At 44.0% G+C, this 21014-nt stretch overlaps 2 protein-coding genes across 3 annotated transcripts; one reads left to right on the top strand and one right to left on the bottom strand.

Moving 5' to 3' along the window:
- The first annotated feature begins 7400 nt into the window (after positions 1–7400).
- On the top strand, positions 7401–15561 carry cdcp1b (CUB domain containing protein 1b). 2 transcript variants are annotated; one of them, XM_061664613.1, is made up of 9 exons: positions 7401–7640; positions 7764–7979; positions 8342–8698; positions 9001–9360; positions 9497–9694; positions 9776–10135; positions 11874–12230; positions 12316–12397; positions 13614–15561. In XM_061664613.1, the coding sequence occupies exons 1-9, from the start codon at positions 7496–7498 to the stop codon at positions 14104–14106; spliced, it is 2568 nt and encodes an 855-aa protein (XP_061520597.1). In that variant the 5' UTR covers positions 7401–7495; the 3' UTR covers positions 14107–15561. The 2 variants fall into 2 exon arrangements, with proteins under 2 accessions (XP_061520597.1, XP_061520598.1); XM_061664614.1 differs by having other exon boundaries at positions 9779–10135.
- LOC133395580 (tetranectin-like) lies at positions 14914–20993 on the bottom strand. Its single transcript, XM_061664615.1, has 3 exons — positions 18057–20993; positions 17751–17843; positions 14914–15965 (listed from the first exon to the last, which is right to left on the bottom strand). Exons 1-3 carry the CDS (start codon positions 18151–18153, stop codon positions 15559–15561), a joined length of 597 nt encoding a protein of 198 aa, XP_061520599.1. The 5' UTR covers positions 18154–20993; the 3' UTR covers positions 14914–15558.
- Between the last annotated feature and the right edge of the window lie 21 nt (positions 20994–21014).

A 21014-nucleotide genomic window follows, 5' to 3' on the forward strand; every position in this document is an offset into this window, starting at 1 on the left:
GGGTAAAATTGTGTCTTCGATTTTGGCTGGTGTTGACAGATCCAGAAAGAAATCTACTAAGCCACCATTACTGTCCCAAAAAATTCCACATTATTGCAGTTCAGTCACTTCAACAAGCTTGTTATAAGACCAGAACCTCGCCGACAATAGACAAACTGGCAGCAGAAGCTTGGGACGAGTGGATGAAGCATCTGCAACTTAACTATAACCCAAAGTTCTAAAGTCACAGTGGATTAGCTTCTCATCGGTTTTTAGGGGATCGAAGTTAAATATTAACATGCGAAAACAATCTAAAACAATTTAAAGTGATTGGACAGCGACTAGCTACTACTTACCGTAAAGAAACTGTTAGCCTCAGGTTTTTTTTGTTTTTAAAACAAATACTGTTCTCACTTCATTTTCATTTTCAAAAGAATATGTAGTTTTTTGGGGGCGGGGTTCTCTGAAAACAACCCACCCCTACGCTTCATCCGGGACGAGTGGAACAGCCCGCAGTCACGCGGACAGAAATCCACTTACAAAATGGCAAAGACTGTGCAAAGCCACAGCAGCTAATTGCTCGCCTACGGGGGAAATGGAGCCGCTTGTGTTGACGTGGTGCCCTTAAACTATGTGATGCTGATGGAACCAATGACGGAGCACTGCGGTGAGTTCACATGTCCACACTCTCTTTATATTTGACTTATATTTGACAATGGGCACCCATTGCAAAATGATTCATACTATTAAGAAAACACATTACTATATCGTTAACTTATGCATTTAGTTTTGTTAACACAATCAATAAAACAACTATTAACAAAGGAGGCGAAGGGAAGTCATCGTGGCGATAATGAGTCTACACACCCCTGTACAAATGGCAGGTTTTTGTGATATAGAAATCAATGTGTTTTAGTAACTACGCAAATACGAATATTATTATGACAATTTGGAATTTGGGTACAGATTTGAGCAAAAATCACAGAAGTTGACGAGCATGATTTGCTTTCGCGGGCCGCATAAAACGATATGGCGGGCCGCATCTGGGTTTGACACCAATGCTTTAGAGCCATCTATTGGCTTACACATACAACAGCATAGTAACTAAGAAAATGAAGCTCACAGAATCTTCGACAGGACAAAAGGGGGGGGGGGGGGACAAAAACCAAAAAATAATACCCCATTTACAACAGTGTTGTCTACGACTCAAATGAAAAGATTACGTACTAAGTATTTATTCTTTTCCTCTGGGATGAAATGCTCCTATTGGTTTTAGGAGCTAAACTGAGGTTAAGCTGACAATAAAACAGACCGTTAAAAGTGTATCATTTATAGGATCGATAAATAGATGTATTATTATTATTGCCCCAAATGTAATATAACCCCACCCCCCCTGTGGGCAGAGCCCCACCATCGTCAGAAGCTAGCATCGCCCCTACTGCCAACTCTGCGTGTTTGTTTTGAAACGCCTCCATTGTCCTCACCCAACCATCTGCGGCATATTTGAGTGCTTATAAATAGGACGCTCGTCGTGCCACACGCGCCACAAAGAGCGGAAGAGGTTTTTTTTTTTTTTTTTTTTTTTACAAGGGTAGGACGGAAAGAGCTCACCTGTCAGGTTTGAACAGGTCAGCGTGGCCGCGGACACGCCCCTGCCGCTCAGGTAAGCAGGAAGTTCGTAGCTGCCTGTCAGCGCCCGAATGCGGGACCCACAGGACCCAAAATGCGACTTTGAAACACCACAACTGGGCTTTATTACGTCTTTTTTTTTTGGTTTTTTTTTTTGAGGGGGGTAAAAAAACCAAACCAAAGAAAAAGCAAAATCCTTTCAAAACATGATCCTGGCCGTGTTTCGGAAGTAAGGAGGACTGACACGCTCAAGTGACCATGCGGCTCGACACCTGCGCGCCGCTCGGACTTTTGCTGTTGCTTGTCCTCGACTCATCAGGTGAGCTTTATGCTGCGACGGATCAGTTGTTCAATGAAGTCCTTTTATTTTTTTTATTTTTATTTTTTTTTTAAACGTATAATGCTCAAATGTAAAACTGGGCGGTGTCGTGTCCAAAGCGCGCAGCTGCAACTGAAGCACCCGGTTTAGAAAACCTAAAACGCACTGTGCCTACCGAGAAAAGAGATTTAGTTTGCCACATAGATCTTCCCCTTTAAAAGTTTTTATGGCGCTCGAGTTATCATCGAGCTCTCCATTAATAATTGACCTGCAATCTGCTACAGAGCCGTGACTGTCCCTTTGTGTGTGTGTGTGTGTGTGTGTGTGTGTGTGTGTGTGTGTGTGTGTGTGTGTGTGTGTGTGTGTGTGTGTGTGTGTGTGTGTGTGAGAAGCAGAAGCTGACCCTTTTTCATTTAGGCTTAAATTCGCATGGAAAGAAATGTGGGCCCCTCAGGACCGACACCTTGAAAATAGTGCACATTTGTTTGTGCAAAACTATTTTGGAACTACCTTGTCGGTCGGTCACGACGGTAACGGAACAGAAATGTAGGATTTCGACGCGGGCCTGCGTACATACGGAGGACAAAAACAAAGCACGCCATTGCCACACACAATGTGTTGACTTTGAACCTCTTCGGCCCGCTTCGCTCTTTGAAGATATCAACGTTCTTTGTGTTTGAGACAAAAGGCCTTGCACCAAACGTCTGTGCCACTATCCTTTCGAAAGCGAACAGATCAACAGACCCTCCCGAAAGCAATATGGAAGGTTAATGGCTATTTCTGATCGCACCGGAGAGGGAGATCTCGTCAAAGAGTCCGTTTTCCCCTCATTGTGCAACAGCTCCAGTGTTCCTTCTTTGTCGTCCGTCATCTCATCAAGGAGTAAGATGGAAGTGAAGAGGTGGTGGTGGTGGAATGTGCAATCTCGAGGCACCTCAAGAACCGAGAACAACACTCGGCCGTTGACCTAACCCGGTCTCTGGGAGGGGGGTGCGTTGGCCCCTTTATGACGGCAGATGACTCACGTATCCGCTGGATGATGCAATTCATACAACCAAAACGGATCGGTGTACCTTTTGGGAATTGCTCCCCTTTCATTTGGGAGGTTTCGGGCAGCCGTCCTCCTCAATGTGCGACCAGGAAGTGAACGGCTCTGGTCATGTGACAATTTCTTCGAAACATGTGACACGACCCATGTCAAAATTGACTGAAAATACTGTGAAAGATTGCTCAGTGGCAATTTCTAGTGTCCTTAAAAGTGGAGTTCTTGTTTTGGATCGCTGTTGAGATGATGACATAACCCATTTCAATCGCTGCACTATAACATCAATGTGGGTACTTGTGCGTTTCACTGTTGAAATGCTATATTCCTGTTTGCTGTATCACTGAATGTCATACAAACGGATGCGTTCAAGTTCTCGAGGTTAACAGAATGCTTGCTTTGGCAATAGTCTAGCGCACGCGTTCAACAAAACCAATGTGCGCTGTTACAGACGCATCTCGAAAATATTGAAACTTTTTACTCGGAAACCACATACAGAATTGTACCTCTTAAAAAAAGCTTGCACTTGTTTATCTTTTCTTAGTTTTGTGAAACTAGAAGTCCAATAAATGAAGATTTAGGAAAAAACCCCACCAGATTTTTAGGCTTGAGCGATTTGACAAATGTGGCTGCACTAAATCTATACTTGAATATCAACATGGCTTAGTGTTCAACGTGCGAGCTTTTCCAGTACCTGTTCAAGTCACCTTTTTATTTTGTATTGGATGATAGGAGAGTATTTGGGTCTTTCAAAACCGAAAGGAGGGTTCAATGAATTTGGCTTTGTTTTGTCACCTCAGAAGCAGCTCCTCGCCAACTTATTAAATACCCTTTGTACAATAAGATGAGATCCAAATTCAGCTTGGCCGTTGTTTTGTCAGCCACAAATGATAAATTGTAAATGCAGAGTATGTGACGCAGCTCTAGTATTATTGTATATCATTGATATTGAGTTAACGGCCCTTGACAAATAAATGGTAATGTATAAATTGTTTACGATGTGCCAAACCACACTGACAATCTCTTCTGTTCTATTGTCATTTCTGAATTTCCTTTCCTTGCATCATCTGACCTCTTCCGGTCCGTTTCCTCAGAATGCTTGCGGCTGACGGTCCGGCCCGACAAGGGCTCATCGGTGACGGATGTCAAATGACCTGCCCTCGAACGGGTGCACAGTGTGTACAGTCGGGGGGGTCAATGACACGCAAACGGTTTGCCACGCCATTCTTGCTCTGAAGCCTGACGAGGAGGTCAAGCTGCTCTTCAACTGCTCCCGCCCCGTAGAAGAGTCTTATGCAGTCGCTATCAGACAGCTCATCGGTGAGTTCACAGACCAGCCTTCTAATTATCGCCTTGCTACGCAAAGTTTTGTTTGCCTTGGCAGTGCAAATTCAAATGTTACGAATGTACACACAGCAGCCCATATTGACAGAAAAAATGGAATTGTTGAAATTTCTGAAGCTTTATTAAAAAACGAAAAACTGAAATATCACACAGCCATAAGTATTCAGAGCCTTTACTGTGACACTCATATATTGAACTCTGTGCTGTCCATTTCTTCTGATCATCCGAGAGATGGTTCTCCACCTTCATTGGAGTCCAGCTGTGTTTGATTATACTGATTGGACTTGATTAGGAAAGCCACACACCTGTCTATAGAAGACCTTACATCTCACAGTGCAAATGAGAATCATGAGGTCAAAGGAACTGCCCGAAGAGCTCAGAGACAAAAATTGTGACAAGGCACAGATCTGGCCAAGGTTACCAAAAAAAATGTCTGCTGTACGTAAGGTTCCTAAGAGCACAGTGGCCTGCATAATCCTGAAATGGAAGACGTTTGGGACGATCCGAACCCTTCCTAGAGCTGGCCGTCCGGCCAAACTGAGCAATCGGGGGAGAAGAGCCTTGGTGAGAGAGGTAAAGAAGAACCCAAAGATCACTGCGGCTGAGCTCCAGAGATGCAGTCGGGAGATGGGAGAAAGTTCTAGAAAGTCAACCATCACTGCAACCCTCCACCAGTCGGGGCTTTATGGCAGAGTGGCCTGACCGACGGAAGCCTCTCCTCAGTGCAAGACACATGAAAGCCCGCATGGAGTTTTCTTTATAAAAAAAAAAAAAAAAATAAAAAAAACACTGGAAGGAGTCCAAGATGGTAATGAGACCAAGATAAACGTTTCTGGCCTGAATTCTAAGCGGTATGTGTGGAAAAAAACAGGCACTGCTCATCACCTGTCCAATACAGTCCCAACAGTGAAGCGTGGTGGTGGCAGCATCATGCCGTGGGGGTGTTTTTCAGCTGCAGGGACAGGACGACTGGTCGCAATCGAAGAAAAGATGAATGCGTCCAAGTACAGGGATATCCTGGACGAAAACCTTCTCCGGAGAGCTCAGGACCTCAGACTGGGCGGAAGGTTCACCTTCAGAAAAGACAATGACCCTAAGCGTACAGCTAAAATAACAAAGGAGTGGCTTTAGAACAACTCTGTGACTGTTCTTGAATGGCCTAGCCAGAGCCCTGATTTAAACCCAACTGAGCATCTCTGGGAAGACCTGAAAATGGCTGCCCACCAACATTCACTATCCAACCTGACAGAACTGGAGAGGACCTGCAAGGGGGGATGGCAGAGGATCCCCAAATCCAGGTGTGAAAAAGGAGTCCGAGCCCAAGAGAGAGAAAATGCAGCGAGACTGTTCAAATGTTCTTTATTTTACATACATATTGTCATTTTACTTCATTTTAATCAACATTTGTTTTTAATACCTTACCGTATTTATCATAAAAGCTATAAAAACAACTATTAAAAAAGAAACAATCGCACAATCACAATGTCCTGAAGAAGAAAAAAAACTGCAACTGCTGAGTCGCGAAAGAGAAGGGTCCACTGTATTTTGTTTTCCCTGGTTAAAGAATAAAACAATGTGTGCATGTTCTCTTCTGTCTGTAATGCAGAATGCACAAAGGACACTTGCAGCCCTTCAACAGTCGAAACTCAGCCCTCGCTCCTCAACGAGTTCCCCAGAACTTTCATCTGGACGATCGAGGCGCCTGAAAAGACAGTTGTGGGTTTGGACGTGCTCGGAGAGGGACTCCGGGAAACGTCACAGCCGTGCAATAATGGATATCAGTATTCAGTGGCCGCGTTTGAAGGGAACAGCAAAGCAGAGACTCACTACTGCCAAGCGGGTTCTGTGACGCATTTAGACCTCCTCGATCAAGCTGTCGTGTCTCTACAAGTTAAACCGAAGACGCAGGTGGAGTCTGTGGTGTTCCAGGCCTCTGCTGGACCACTAAGTAAGCACACTGAACAACTACATTTTTATGTAATGAGTTGCTAGTAATTACAATGTAGCATTCATTTATGAGCTGTCTTAAGAGAAGTACTATTACACTCGCTTTAGGTACATTCAAAGTGATCCAAACCAAGCGCTGGATCCGAGGATGCTTCTGCCTTAACATACTACAACCATGATAATCAAATACAAATTTTAAATACCTCTCTGAAATTGTCAGTCAAGGCTGAACACTTTCATCTTAAAGGGAGATTTCCCCCCCCCCCCATTTACAGCTCTTGTATTGAATGATTAGATTTAGCAGGCTTGATTGATTTGTTGGCGTGAAATGTGAATAGGTATGTGCCTACAATGATAAGTTTAAAAACAAACAAACAAACAAAAGAAGTCTGTGGTACCACTGTCTTGTTCAGAAGGCAGAACGGTGGTTGTGACCATCGACTCCAGCACGACTGTGACGATCATCAGGTTCTCGCAGGAACCGCAATGCGAGCTGTGCTCCGGTGTCGACTCGGCCCGCACCTGCAGCCGGACTGGAACCAACCTGACCGACGTGCAAAGTCTCGCGCTGGAGTTCAGCTGCCTCAAACCTCAAGAGGCGTTCAGTGTGGAGGTGAAGAAGACAATAGGTGAGCCCTTTGGAGGTGTTGCAGTCGTGGCTGTGGAGTTGGGAAAGGGGAGAGGGGAGGGGGGAGGGGGTGGGGGCACACCAATAAGGGAAAAAAGTTAAAACCATTGATATTTGAAGTTATAATCCTTACATAAAACATTTCAATAAATAAAAGCAATACAGCAAAGCTACCCGTTTTCGAATGAAGGACCCTCCTCTGTGGAGTTTGCATGCTGTCATGATCTCCATGTGCCCGTGTGGGTTTTCTCCGGGTGCTCCGGCTTCCCCCCACGTTCCCAAAACAAGCACGTTAGGTCAACTGAAGACTTTAAATTGCCCGTGGCTGTGAATGTGAGTGTGGATCGGTATTTGTCTACATGTGAATCGGTGTGACGTTGATATTATACTCCCTTCTCAGAATGTACCAAGAGCTCATGCGCACCTACTGCAGGAGAACTGGATCCAAACCTCTGGAAGGACTTTAAAAGAACCCTAAACTGGGATATAAGTGTCCCAGAGAGAACCATCTTGACCTTGGACCTGCCTAGTGACACACTCGAGGAGATATCCGCACCAGATCAATGTCAAGCGGGGCCGCGGTACTCTGTGAGCACAACGAGAAGCAATGGCCAGATCAAGACCAACTAGGTACTGCAGAGGTGGACCGCTGTCCCGTCTGGATCTCCTTGGGAGGACTGCCGTGACCATAGAGGTGCCCCAAGGAGAAGAACTGGACCGGACGATTTTCACAGCAAAAGCAGTACCCAGAGGCAAATATCCTATACACTTACACTTTTTTACATGGTTATTTATGAACAGTATCATCATCCTTTGTTTTTTTTTTTGTGTGTGAGAAATCATCTCCTTATGTTTTATGCTTCCTCTATCATCAGTTGGCAGAATGCTGTCTGTGACCCCTGACCCGGAAACCATCATTATCATCAGCAGAGACACCGTCGAACCCGACTGCAGCGTGTGTGTGGACAAAGTTCCCGGACAGACATGTGATCCCAGAAGTCTAATCCTGGGAGAATCTCGTAACACCTCCGTGGAGTTCACGTGTCCTCACCCCGAGGAGGTCTTCAGTGTGGAGATCAACAGAGAAATCGGTACGCAAATGTAAACCCCCGCGTATTTCTGTTTATTAACCCGGCGGCGGTTCTTGCGGGGCGCCGGCCACCACTGTGCTTGGTCACTCCTGTGGCCCCATCTAAGTTTAGATCGAGCCATCCACGAGTTGGTTTGGGACTGCTCTTGTTCGGAAAAATGTTCTTCCTCACGGAAGCTGTTAAATCCGTCCGGCCATCCATGTTTTTATCCACATGCCAGTTAATTAGAATGTAAGTGCACGGTGAATTTCTGAACACCCTGTTCAGAATATTTCAACGCTGCGGTGAGCACTTAACTAGCACAATAACTCGGAAATAAATTGTCACAACTCGGCAACATTTGTGTTTTCATGTAACACCAGACTGCACCGCGACTTCCTGCTCTGGCAATATTGTCCAGGCTGAGTCCGCACTGTTTCCTGACTTTAAACGGACCTTCACCTGGGATCTGAAAGTCGGCTCCACTCGGGCCTTCCAGCTGGACTTCCCTGAGCCAGGAATGCAGCAGATTGCCAACGAAGACGCGTGTCCAGATGAGCACACATACGTTCTCGTTACTTACCTGCGAACGGGCCCTGCCAACGTTGGAACCTTCTGCAAGGGAGGTACTGTGTCGAGCATCCAGGTGCGCTACAAGGGCCGCGTCTCTCTCCAGGTGCCGGGGGAGACGAAGATGGATCCGGTTGACTTCAAACTCAGTGTTGGGCCTGTGACCAGCAGTAAGTGGATAGGCTTACAGTACATGCACTAAATACTGTCCATGTAAAACAGGCACAAACATTGAGAAAGACTGAACGGAGGTCTTCTATGATAGCATACGGTTGAAACACTTTAACGTTTTATGTGACTTTAGAGGCAGATTTGGAATATTTGGGTCCATTTGTGAATTTCACAACATCAGGGACATTTAGCTTCGGAGGTTCCACTGTACTTTTTGACCGCCTCTTTGTATTACAATGATGACGACCGTTTCCTGTCCACCCTTGTTGAGCCAGAATGTTTTGCCCTCTCTCTTTTTCAGTGGTGGCAATTGTGAAAGTCAACCTACCGCCAGGCGTCTCTGACACCACCTTCATCTCTGCCAACTATCCCGACGATTTCCCTGACAACCAGCAGATGCAGTGGGATTTCGCTGTGCCCGGCATGCACAACTACACCGTACATTTCCACGATCGCACGGCTCCGGAGTGCCTCGGCAAGGACGTGGAAGTGGAGTACAGGCAATGGGACAAGAAGGTGACCAAAGCGGGTCTGACCGACAAGCAGCCGGAACGTCGGCAGGGCAACTTTGAAATGGTGCTGAAGAATTGTGAAACCAACAGGACGTTGCAAGGACTCTCCTTGAAATACAGCGTGTCTGTTACGAGAAGTGGTCATCCAGGTACAATAGTATATGTAATAGTAGTAGCTTTTGCATAATCTTGATATATTTAAAAAAATATATATATACATAACCTCCTTGGTGAATGATGTGCAGTATATATTCTATTTCTATATTTGATGTTCTCCCCTTTCAGTTTTGTGCACAGTGGACCTTAGCAAACACCCCAAAGTGTCTCTGCAGCTTGAGAAAGTGGCTTCCGATCCCTATTGTGAGATGAGCATTAACTCAGAAGTTTTAAAGACGATAAACGTCGCGGCAGGCGGTAAGGCCGAGCTCTCCTTCCTCGACTGCCCCAATGAAGACGTACGATTGACAGCCAGTAAACTTATTGGTAAATTTGTATTTCTTTTTTTCCTGGGAATATATGTCGTCAGTCTTTCTAAGTCATCCATCTAATAATATTTACCAATAGCAGGTTGCCAGGATGTAGCTTCCTGCTCTGAGACCCTCCTCACCGTGCCCACATTGGATTCCTGTCTCCGGATGCCCCTCCACAGCTTTACCTGGCACCTCAACATCCCCCAGGACAGCACCATTGATCTGGTGTCACCATCAGGGGGTCTTCAACAATCAGTGCCAGGCCAGGAGTGCACCGCTGCTGTCTCCCTGCACGTGGAGGAGAGCGAAGGCTTCTCTTTGGGAGATTTCTGCGCCAACGGGATCATCCAGAAAGTTCAGGTGCACGCCAACATCTCCGTCACGGCGATGACCCGAGACTTCAGCAAGACGAAAGGGCCTTTTCTCAATGTAACGTTCAGTGAGGAGATCCCAGGTAATCTTGCCTCGTATATCCCTTTTTAAAGTGATGAATGGACTTTGGTTGCGGCAGATTTGAGCACATTTGGAATTCTGGTCCTCGAGATGGAAATGAGAATTGGATGGCAGCAGAGCACCAAGTCACAACAAGAGCAAACATTGGTGTCAATGCACGTAATTCTCAGTCCGGGGTGTCAAACAAATTTTGTCACGGCCCACGTTTTAGTAATGGTCGCCCTCGGGTGGCCCGCATAGATGTCAAATCGCTAGGTGTGTGCGGTTTGTCAAAAATCACGTTTCTGTATGTACTTTGGTTTTACCCTCAAGGGACAGAATGCAAAACAATTTGCTTATGTTTCGTGTAAACATCAGCAGCTTAAAAAATGTTTTTAGGCTAGAGCAGTGCGCATGACTGTCTTCTTTTTAGGAAATCAAAGATGCAGAATCAGTTTGAACAGTCTTAAGTTTTTATGCTGTAAAAACTATGAACGGCGTTTAATACTTTGGTTCCATTTGAAAGAGCCCGGGAAAGGCCGTTTAAACGTATTTCTATTTACATTGACGTAATTGAAATGCTGGGCTGACCGCCACTTAGATGTGACATACAAGCCTGGACTTTGAAATAGACCGCTGGTCATCGCGACGTGTTCGTACCATTTCAATTGATGACCGTGTGATATAATTAGTGATTTTAAAAGCATATTCAATTAGCGATTGAACATAATTTTGGGGCGCTACAGCTGTTGTGTTCATGTGAGATGGCCGTTGTTCATACGAAAGTTCAATGATATATGACATGCAATAATACCAAATTCGAGCGAGCTGTCTTTTTATTTTTCCATTTCCTACATGTCATTTCGGAGGTGGGGAGGGATTCCACCCGACAACGACAATATAGAGACTATGACTAAATACTGCCACTTTATAGTATCTTTCCACATATGCAACAAATTTGGTGTCCACTGGTATCACACCAAGACGTGGGAGGGGGCCTGGTGATTTTGGCTATGAAAAATGAGCTTTTCAAGAACAATTAGTTATTTATCAGTTGCTCCAAAATGGATTGATATGATTGGAAAGGACTGCAGCTTTCATTTTCTTGAGCAAAAAGTACATAAAACCAACTTGTTAAGAGAAATATTGGACTATTAAGACTCCATACCTATTTTAACAGACGATAGGTGTGTGGAGTGACACGTCTTCACGTGTCCCTTACCAAATAAGTCCTGTGCAGGAACCCTAATAATTGCCTATCATATTACTTAATTGCCCCTACATTTGATTATTACTTTGGAGGCAAACTTTCGCAGGCCACATAAAATGACGTGGAGGGCTTGGATCTGGCTCGCATGCCTTGCCTTTCACACCTGTGCTCTAAATGCCGTTGCTGTAAAACTGCTGCGATGTGCAATGCTTCTTTCACTCTCTTATTGTGTGTGGTGTAAAAGATCAATACATACTGCTTGCCCCATATAAAATGTCTGGTGACATTTTGTTTCCACCTTGCTCTTTTGTACAACCAATTCTGCAGATTGGATATTCTGCTAAAATCCCCAATGTTGAGATGGACAAGAAAAATGTCCCCCCCCCCCCCCCCCCCCTCCTCTCCCACTGTGGGTCATTAGGTGGATGTATAGTGTGATTTTCATAATCAGGGTCAAATGGAGCACATTCACAGTTCTTCCACACGAGAGCACTGTTGAACTTGCACACAAAATGGCGTGCTGAGTTCTTTGGCTTGTGCTATTTTCCAGAGACCATCATTTACAAAGTCAGCCCCCATAAATCTTCTCCTACCCTGCTGGCCACCCCCAACTGGCCCAAAGGAATGAGGCCTTCGTCCACCGTGTCCTGGATTGTCTCTTTGCCGAGCCAGTACCAGGCACGGGTCCAGGTCGTCAACGTCAGCCAGCCCAAATGCAAAGACAGGCACACGGCCATCAAGGTCAAGTTGCTGGACTCCGAGAAGGAGCTCCTGAGCCGCCGCGAGGACGAGAAGACTGACGACAAGCTACTGGTGCCTCAGAGCTTCTATCTCAACATGTCCAACTGTATACCAGAGGAGGGAAACTTCGGAGCAGTCACCCAAATCGTTTTAGAGCCGAAGACCAGTAAGAAAATGTTCCTTTTGGGCCCAACGTGACTGCAAAAATACATTCAAACGGCTAATGATTACATTACCTTTTGTCTTCACAGATCTGTTGGCCATTCTTCTCGGGATAGTGGGAGCCCTTCTTCTTCTCCTCATCATTTTGGCTGTCGTCTGCTTCTTTATAAAGTGAGTACATTTGCAGCAACACCCTAAATAATACTGGGATTTTGAAGTTTATTTTTATGAATGACCATTTTATGAATGTTTAAGCAAGTTTATAATAGTTTGGGATTTGTCATTCGTTTTAGGATTTTTTTATTTTTTTTTTTTTTTTCAATTGGTTTTGACTGTTTTTCCAAATTCATTTAGTTTTAATTAGATTTTAGAGCAGGTTTGCACGTTTTTAGTTTTAGATTTTAGTAATATGGGGACAAGATTTAAAACTGGCCACAAACAATATTGTGTGATTAAAACACAACAAATGACAATTATTATTTTTTTTTAAATGCATTTGATGAGGACAGATGATCAGCCGTTCACAAATCAGCCAGCTAAAATAGATTTCAAATCAACCCGAAAAGTTTGTATGACGTGAATTGAGAAAGCCGAAACAATGAGCATTAGTTTTGTGAACACACAATGCAGTTTCAGTTAGTTTACGAGATGTTTTTTCAATTCTAATTTTTGCTACTTGGTTTGTTTTCATACCTTACTTACATTTGGCATTGTGATTTGTGTCAAACAGCCGGTTGGTAGGACAGAAAAGGGCACGAGGGATTTTAATGAAGGTACAGAAAGAACGCTTATTGCGATTTGCTGGGCCCCTCCTCTTGCCCAAAAAAAGTGGGTGTCCAGGATCAAAGGTGAAGAACAAGATCCTGCTTTGCGAGACTTTCGTGACAAGGAACGCAACTTGTGAAGTCATCAGTTCCTTTGTCTGGAAAACCCTAACCCATCCTCAATATTCGCCCGATCTGACACCTTTTTGGACCTTTTGAAAGAAAGAGTTAAGGCTCAGCACTTCTCTGATCACAAGTTAAGCAAGCTGTTAAAATGTTATTTTAATGGTTGAAAGTACATGAAGCGCCGCCTGCTGAATTTTACGAGGCTGGCGTACATGCCCTTGTTCATTGATGCGCAGTCGGTGTTGAGAGGAAAAAGACTATATTGAAAAGTAGTGATGAAATGCCCACGATTTGGGCTTCATTTCTATGTAAATATTGTAATAAATTGGGCTCGCTACCTTTTGACTGCCCCCTCGTAAGTTGAGGTACCACGGTAATTTAAAATGATAATTTTACTACTTAAATGGATCATTTTTTGATGCACCTATTCAAGGACCATGTTATTGTGCTACTTAACCGTTACAAAATATCAATGTTTCTGCTCATTTTTGAAACAGGAAAAAGAAAAAAGAGCGACTGGACAAGGAGGCGTCCATCTACATCGGCAGAGGGAATATTTTCCGTCCCGGCGAAAGACAATTCAGCAAAGCGCGGTCCGACAACGAGTCCCACGTGTACGCCTCCATAGACGAGACCATGGTGTACGGTCACCTCCTGGGGGACTCCAGCTACGCGGACAGCATGCAAGACCATTTCAAGGGAATGCAGTTGGACTCCTACCAAACGTTTACAGGGCCCTCCGAGCTGCCCGTCCTCAACGAACCGGAGCCGGAACCCGAGGTGGAGCACTTCAATACGTTCCTGGACCCGTCCCACTCGTTCATCCCGCCTCGTCCGCGCACGCCCATCGACCGGCAGGACAGCCTGGGCTTCCAGGACCGCCGGATGGTGGACAATGAACTCTACACGTTCAAAAACACAGGGGAGATGAACACCATCCGACTCTCTGGTGCCGACATGGAACCGGAACTACCGACATCGGAGTTGTAGGACTAGAGCTGCGTGATGATGATGATGATGATGATAATTCCTGTTACTTCGCAGAGATGGGAATTCCTGTGCCTCAGTCTCACTCAGGGAATCTGAGTTGAAACATTTCTTAAACTTGAGCTTTATCATAATTTTCAAAAGCTTCCGGAAGAGGAGCTGTGAACTTATTTTTAACTGTCTTTATTCCACCTCTGCCAAGGTGGTTTGGATTTTGGAGCAGGGATTTTATTTTTTTTTTTAAATGTTAGTCTGTTTTTATTTACCTGTAATTTCAGGGGTTTTTTTTTTTTTTTTTTTTTTTTTTTTAAGAGAATAAACTTTGGGGAAAAGCTGCACTGCCTTCATTTGACTGAAGCAACACTTGAGGTTTTGAATTGTGGAGGAGGAATATTATTTCCACCGCAGGAATCTGGTCCATGACAAACATGGAAGGGAAAAGGGAAAGAAGCACTGTAAGCTTCAGCGTGGCGGTCATAGTAGTCCAAGTTTACATAGTTTATTACCACCAATTCCTATAATTATGAAAGCTTAAAACGTCTTTTAGGGAAGAACAGTGGATTTGCTGTTTACGTCTTCCTCAAATTTGAAGTTCGGGGTTTGAATCCCAGCTCCAGCCTTCCTGTAAGTTTTCTCTGGCTTCCTCTACATCCCAAAAAATGTGTGTACTGCCACTCAGCTAGAATCAACTCCAGCTCACCCGCTTCCCTAATGAGGTCAAGCAGTATAGAAAATGAATGGAGGGTAACAGAAAGAATAAAAAAAAATATATATTTTGAAAGAAATCCAGAATTTTCTTTGACTCCAAGATAGGGGGCACGGTGTGCTTTTACAGTTTATTAAGCTTTCAGGTTACATCAGGCTAGACTTCAGCTAAAGTTCTGTGTTTAAAATGAAGATGGGTAAAAAAAACAATATTCTTCAGGCTCAATGTGAGACTTGTCAGCGAGATCCAGAATGCAGCATAGTACAGTTTTGACAGGCACGTTATGAAATAATTGATGTGGCTTTTGGGTTGCCTCGTCAGAGGTCAGCACACCCAATTCATATTGTAAGTTCTCTGGCGACTTGGTACACCTGCAGTTCTACAACCATAATGCTAAACAAATGAACACCTCAGTAAAAACTGAGAATTGTTATCGCAAGGCTTTTTGTTTTTTTTGTATAACTGTCTCATTCGATTTTGCAGGTTTACACAATGTTATGGCTAGTAGTGGTGTCTTTTAATATTACATCACATGCAGCTCTAGTTAATTTGTAAAGGGAACGTAAAAGACTTGCAATATATCTGGTTTTAGTGTTTTGTTTGGAACACAGCGAATGGAAATTACAGCCATGCAACTGACTGCAATCATCAAATTCAGGAACAGATGTCTTACAAAAAAAAGAAGGTAAAGTGGCATTGCAGCAGAATTACATACCAAGCAGCTATTTAGGATTATACTGCACACGTGATCACACAATATTGAACTGGCAGACGGAGGGCTTCTCGTCGCGGCAGTTCTCGTCAAACCACTTCCCTTGGGCGGCCCCCGAGAGCACGGCACAGTTCTGGGACCGGCCGCCATCTGGCTGACGGGCGCGGCTGTTGGACGTGTCCCAGTTCTTGTACTGGATGCCGACGCCGCTCTGGTCCGCCCAAGTGCCCTCGGTCACCATGTCGTTGATGCCGAGCCACACTCGCTCATCCCTGCCCACGCTTAGGCGGAGGTAGTCTGTCAGCAGGCCGTTCTCATCGGCGGATGTAGGGGCGCCAAGGACCCCGCCCAGGGCGTTGCAGTCCTCGCTGGCTGTGTGATACGACTTCTTCACCGGGTCGGCCAAGACGCACTTGCCGTTGATCTTTGTGCCCTTCAAACACACTACGTAGATAGAGACATTTAAGTCAGACTAATTGTACCTAAATGACAGTTTAAAAACAAACCCTTCGCCAAGATAAAATGAATATATACTACACTAAAAACTTGAACTCAACTCGGGTCGTGATTTTTCATACCTGCTAGAGAAAGGCCGTGTACCACTAAATTAAATGTAATTATAACAATTAAATTAGAATAGTCCTGTAGTAGACATTATTATTTTGCCATATAAATCTTTTTTCATTCATTATTTTATTTTTGGGCTGCTTGTCATTCAGTGACAGGGCCCATATAAAGAGAGACAACCATTCAAACTCACGTTCACACCATCACTGAGTGGTGAAAACGTCCAACCTTTCATTATTGTAATTTTGATTGGCTGGCAAAAATCACAGTTCTATTGCATCATAATCGGGTCTTGCAGAGTCCATTAGATCTCCCAATTCGGAACCAAATACGGCTCCTTGCCTGTAAAAAGTCGTCATTATTTTGCTATACAAATCTTTCATTGTTTATGATTTTCTTTTTCCCCCCAGCGCTTTGCTCACACAGTTCAGTTTCATAATAGTACGCCATCCAGGGCCCATTTGAATTTGGAACCAAACTTGGTTCTTATCCTTAAAAAGGGTTCACATTAGAGTGGTCCTGCAGTAGTCATTATTCAGTGGTACGGTTTAAGTTTTTTATAATTTTTTGACTGGTCGCCAGTCAATCACGAGCCACTCACACTGTCACAGAGCGGTGAAAAAGACTAGTTTATATTATCCTCTAAAAGTTGTTATTTTTCAACAAAACCCTTTTTTTTTGTTATTGTTGATTGGTTGGGAGAAATCAGACAGTTCTATTGGATCATTGGTCTGCAGGCTCCATTAGAACTCTCACTTTGGATTGGAACCATATATAGTTCCTTGCCAGAAAAAAAGTTCTTATTGGACTTCTCCTGTATAGTCATTATTTTTCAATATAAACCTGTCATTTTTCTGCTAATTAATTGGGGGTATGGGGGTGGGGCAATTGTACTGCGTCATCATAGAGCTTGCAGAGTCCAATTTGGAGCCAATAATGGTTCCTTGCCTGCTAAAGGATTCTACGTAAGTCTGGTAGTCGTCATTCTTTGTCACCATAACATACATTTTGGTTGGGGGGAAATAGCAGCTCTACTGCCTGATAGTAGAACATTCAGGGTCCGTTAGCACTACAGATTTGGAACCAAATATGAGACCCGGTTTGAAAACGACTCAGTAGTGGAGTAATACTGTCCTAGTCATTATTTTAAAAAACAAAACAATATTCTTGTTTTTTTTCCCCCGATGATCAAAAATCACAATGATCTGCTGGTTTATGGTAGTGCAGTCAGGATCCATTTTAGCTCCCAATTTGAAACCGAAAATGGTTTCTTGCCTGCAAAGTAGTCCTATAAAAGCCATTCTATTTTAATATAACAATTTTCATGAATGTCGTTTTTCTTGCTGACTGGCTGGGAGACATCACACAGTTCCACAGTGAACCCCTATTTACAGTATCTCCTTACCTCTCCTTTGTAACATGCAAGGGCATTATCGTAAGTAATCATACTGTAAAAACCTGTGAAAAGAAAAAAAAAACGATTGCTTAAAAGAACGAACTAATCAACCATGATATAACAGGGGAAGACTGTATTGCCTCAAAGTAGGACGTGCAGGGTCCATTTGAAATCCCAGTTTGGAACCAAAAATGGTTCCTCTTAATTGAAGTTACTTCCGAGCATTTTTAGCACTACATGTCTGTGCTCCTTACGATGACTTTTACCTCTTTGCAAGGCCTGTTCTTCTTTCAGGAGGTTGAGGTCCTGCACAATGTCATTAATCTGTCTCTGTAAATCCTCAATGGCAGCATTATTGTCTAATTCAAACACACACACACACACACAAATAGATTAAGTCAAACGTTATCAGTATATACGTTATTTAGTATATAAACTATTACTGATGTAGCTTTGACTACACAAAAACATCACATTAAATATTATTTAAAAAAATAGTGAATTTATAAATGCCAAAAATAGCATGAATGCAATAGTGTTGATGAATGTATATTTTTTTGTGTGCAGTCTACCTTTTCGTACGGGCTTCTTCTTTGGTGGAGTCTGCTGGAGTGAGCAGTTGACCAGCACCAGCACGAGCATGAGCACGCACACACCTTTGCACTCCATGGCTACACTTTGTTAGACTGAGGATGGGCCAACGTGTGGAGGCTCGCTATTTATCTTCTGCCTCCGGACCCTCCCTCCCTCCCTCTCTCTCTCTCTCGTGTGTGAGTATGTGAAAAATAGTGAGATGATGTAAAACCCTCGTCGGTACTGATGACATAACTATGTGCGGTTTTCATAGTATATTAAAAAAATTAAAAATGACTCATTGTGCATTAAATAACCTGCATTAAAGAGATGGGGTATTTTTTTCCTGAACGTGTGCCACATGCTTTCAGGAGAGGCTTTGTTTTTCTGTTTCAAATTGGATAATGATGCTAATAATGATGTACTTCAACTGATAACTCATCGGAAACCGTGAAATGTCTCGTTTCCATGCCAAACTCTATTTTAAAAAGTGACAAACCCACAAAATCGGTTTCCTAAATTTGCAAGCCGGGAACAGGAGTTTGCTTTGGATGTGTCGACCTCAAACTTTGGACCGTCTGACAGACGTCTGGAATGATTTCTTCCCATCTGGTCTCTCTTTACTCAAACCCTCAGCCTTAGCCACGTGGCAAAAACAAGAAGGTGCAGAGATTCTAGAATTTTCCTCAACTATGTTACATAACTACAGAACAGATGTTTAGTTACCTTATAAAAACATAAAATCTAAACAACAAATGAGACTTTTCCAGAAAATATGTATATATAAAAAAGACTCCCCAGTTCTGAAACCTTTGGATAGGTGAAGCTAAGGTCAACTCGTATATAGGAATCGACCAATGGATTTCCTGGTTCAATGAGAATTGGTATTGACACAGTCATCTTCATCATGGCGTTGACATTTTAACATCATGAGACGATGTCTAACAATTCATTGATACCTTGCCAACGCGAGGCTTCAAAACGGATGTTTTAGGGGGGAAGTTGGCACTTCGCTTAGAGTGTCACAGTGTCATCAGCAGGTTGCAAAAGGAGATAGCGATGAGAGACGAAGTCAAAAGTGGACATCCGTGAAAATGTATTGGTCGACTCATGGATTAAACTGTTGGGAATCTTGCCGTTCAGTCGCTTGTTAGCGATCAGCTACTTGTACATGAAGTACTGAACAATTTTCTCTACTGCTTATCCTCACTAAGGTCGAGAGGCGGGGTACACTCTGAACTAGTCGCCAGCGCCAGCCAGTCGCAGGACAGTTGGACATGTGCATTCAAATGATTCGAGGTCAAATTTAGTTGACCTCCAGAGCTTGTAGTGGATTTTCGGTGCATCCTGAAATTTGACCCTAAAGCCGAATATCACTTTTTGTGAGTAGTGTATAATACAAGTACAGTGTATTACTTAAGTTGGAGCACCCAAAAACTGTGCCTCTTGATTATTGAGGGAATAGTAAATATAATAAAATTAATTATTGTGAATCCCTGATTAATGCAGCCCTATGGGGGGCACAAGCCAGTGCAAACTGTAAACTGGTCCCATGCCAGGATAAATGCAGAGGGTTGCGTCAGGAAGGGCATCCGGCTGAAAACGTTTCCAAACAGCAGGTGGATTTACATTTTGTGCAGACGCTGTAATCTGAAGGAGGTTACCGACTGTAAGGTAGTGGTAGGGGAGAGTGTGGCTAGACAGCATAGGATGGTGGTGTGTAAGATGACTCTGGTGGTGGGGAGGAAGATTAGGAAGACAAAGGCAGAGCAGAGAACCATGTGGAGGAAAGCTGAGAGAGGACGAGTGTTGTGCAGCTTTTCGGGAAGAGGTGAGACAGGCTCTCGGTGGACAGGAGGAGCTGGACCACTGCAGCCAAGGTGATCAGAGAGGCGGGCAGGAGAGTACTTGGTGTATCTTTTGGCAAGAAAGGAGAGAAGGACACTTGGTGGTGGAACCTCACAGTACAGGAAATCATACAAGGAAAAAGGTTAGCTAAGAAGAAGTGGGACACTGAGAGGACCGAGGAGAGGCGAAAGGAATACATTGAGATGCGACAAAGGGCAAAGGCCAAACAAGAGGCATATGATGACATGTATGCCAGGTTGGACACTAAAGAAGGAGAAAAGGATCTATACAGGTTGGCCAGACAGAGGGATAGAGATGGGAAGGATGTGCAGCAGGTTAGGGCGAACCCCGATCCTCAGAATTGTGAGGCAGATGTGCTAACCAATCGTGCACCGTGCCGCCTTGGAGACATCAGAGGTACCCTTTTCCAGTTCAACAAATATCATATGGCTTGAACATTCCATATGAAAACAACAATGAGAACGAAGGATAGAGATGGAAATATGTTGACTGGTGCCAGTAGTGTGCTAGATAGATGGAAAGAATACTTCGAGGAGTTGATCAATGAGGAAAATGAGAGAGAAGGGAGAGTAGAAGAGGCAAGTGTGGTGGACCAGGAAGTGGGAATGATTAGTAAGGGGGAAGTTAGAAAGGCATTAAAGAGGATGAAAAATGCAAAGGCAGTTGGTTCTGATGACATTCCTGTGGAGGTATGGAAGCATCTAGGAGAGGTGGCTGTGGAGTTCTTGACCAGCTTGTTCAATAGAATTTTAGCGCGTGAGACGATGCCTGAGGAATGGAGGAAAAGTGTGCTGGTGCCCATTTTTAAGAACAAGGGTGATGCAGACCTGTGGGAACTATAGAGGAATAAAGTTGATGAGCCACACAATGACGGTATGGGAAAGAGTCTAGACTCAGGACAGAAGTGAGTATTTGCGAGCAATAGTATGGTTTCATCCCTACAAAAGAGTACCACTGATGCATTATTTGGCTTGAGGGTGTTGATGGAGAAGTACAGAGAAGGTTAGAAGGACCTACAGTGTGTCTTTGTAGATCTAGAGAAAGCCTATGACAGAGTACCCAGAGAGGAACTGTGGTACTGCATGCGG

This window comes from Phycodurus eques, chromosome 20 (genome assembly GCF_024500275.1).
Source record: "Phycodurus eques isolate BA_2022a chromosome 20, UOR_Pequ_1.1, whole genome shotgun sequence".
Classification (NCBI taxonomy): Eukaryota; Metazoa; Chordata; class Actinopteri; order Syngnathiformes; family Syngnathidae; genus Phycodurus; species Phycodurus eques.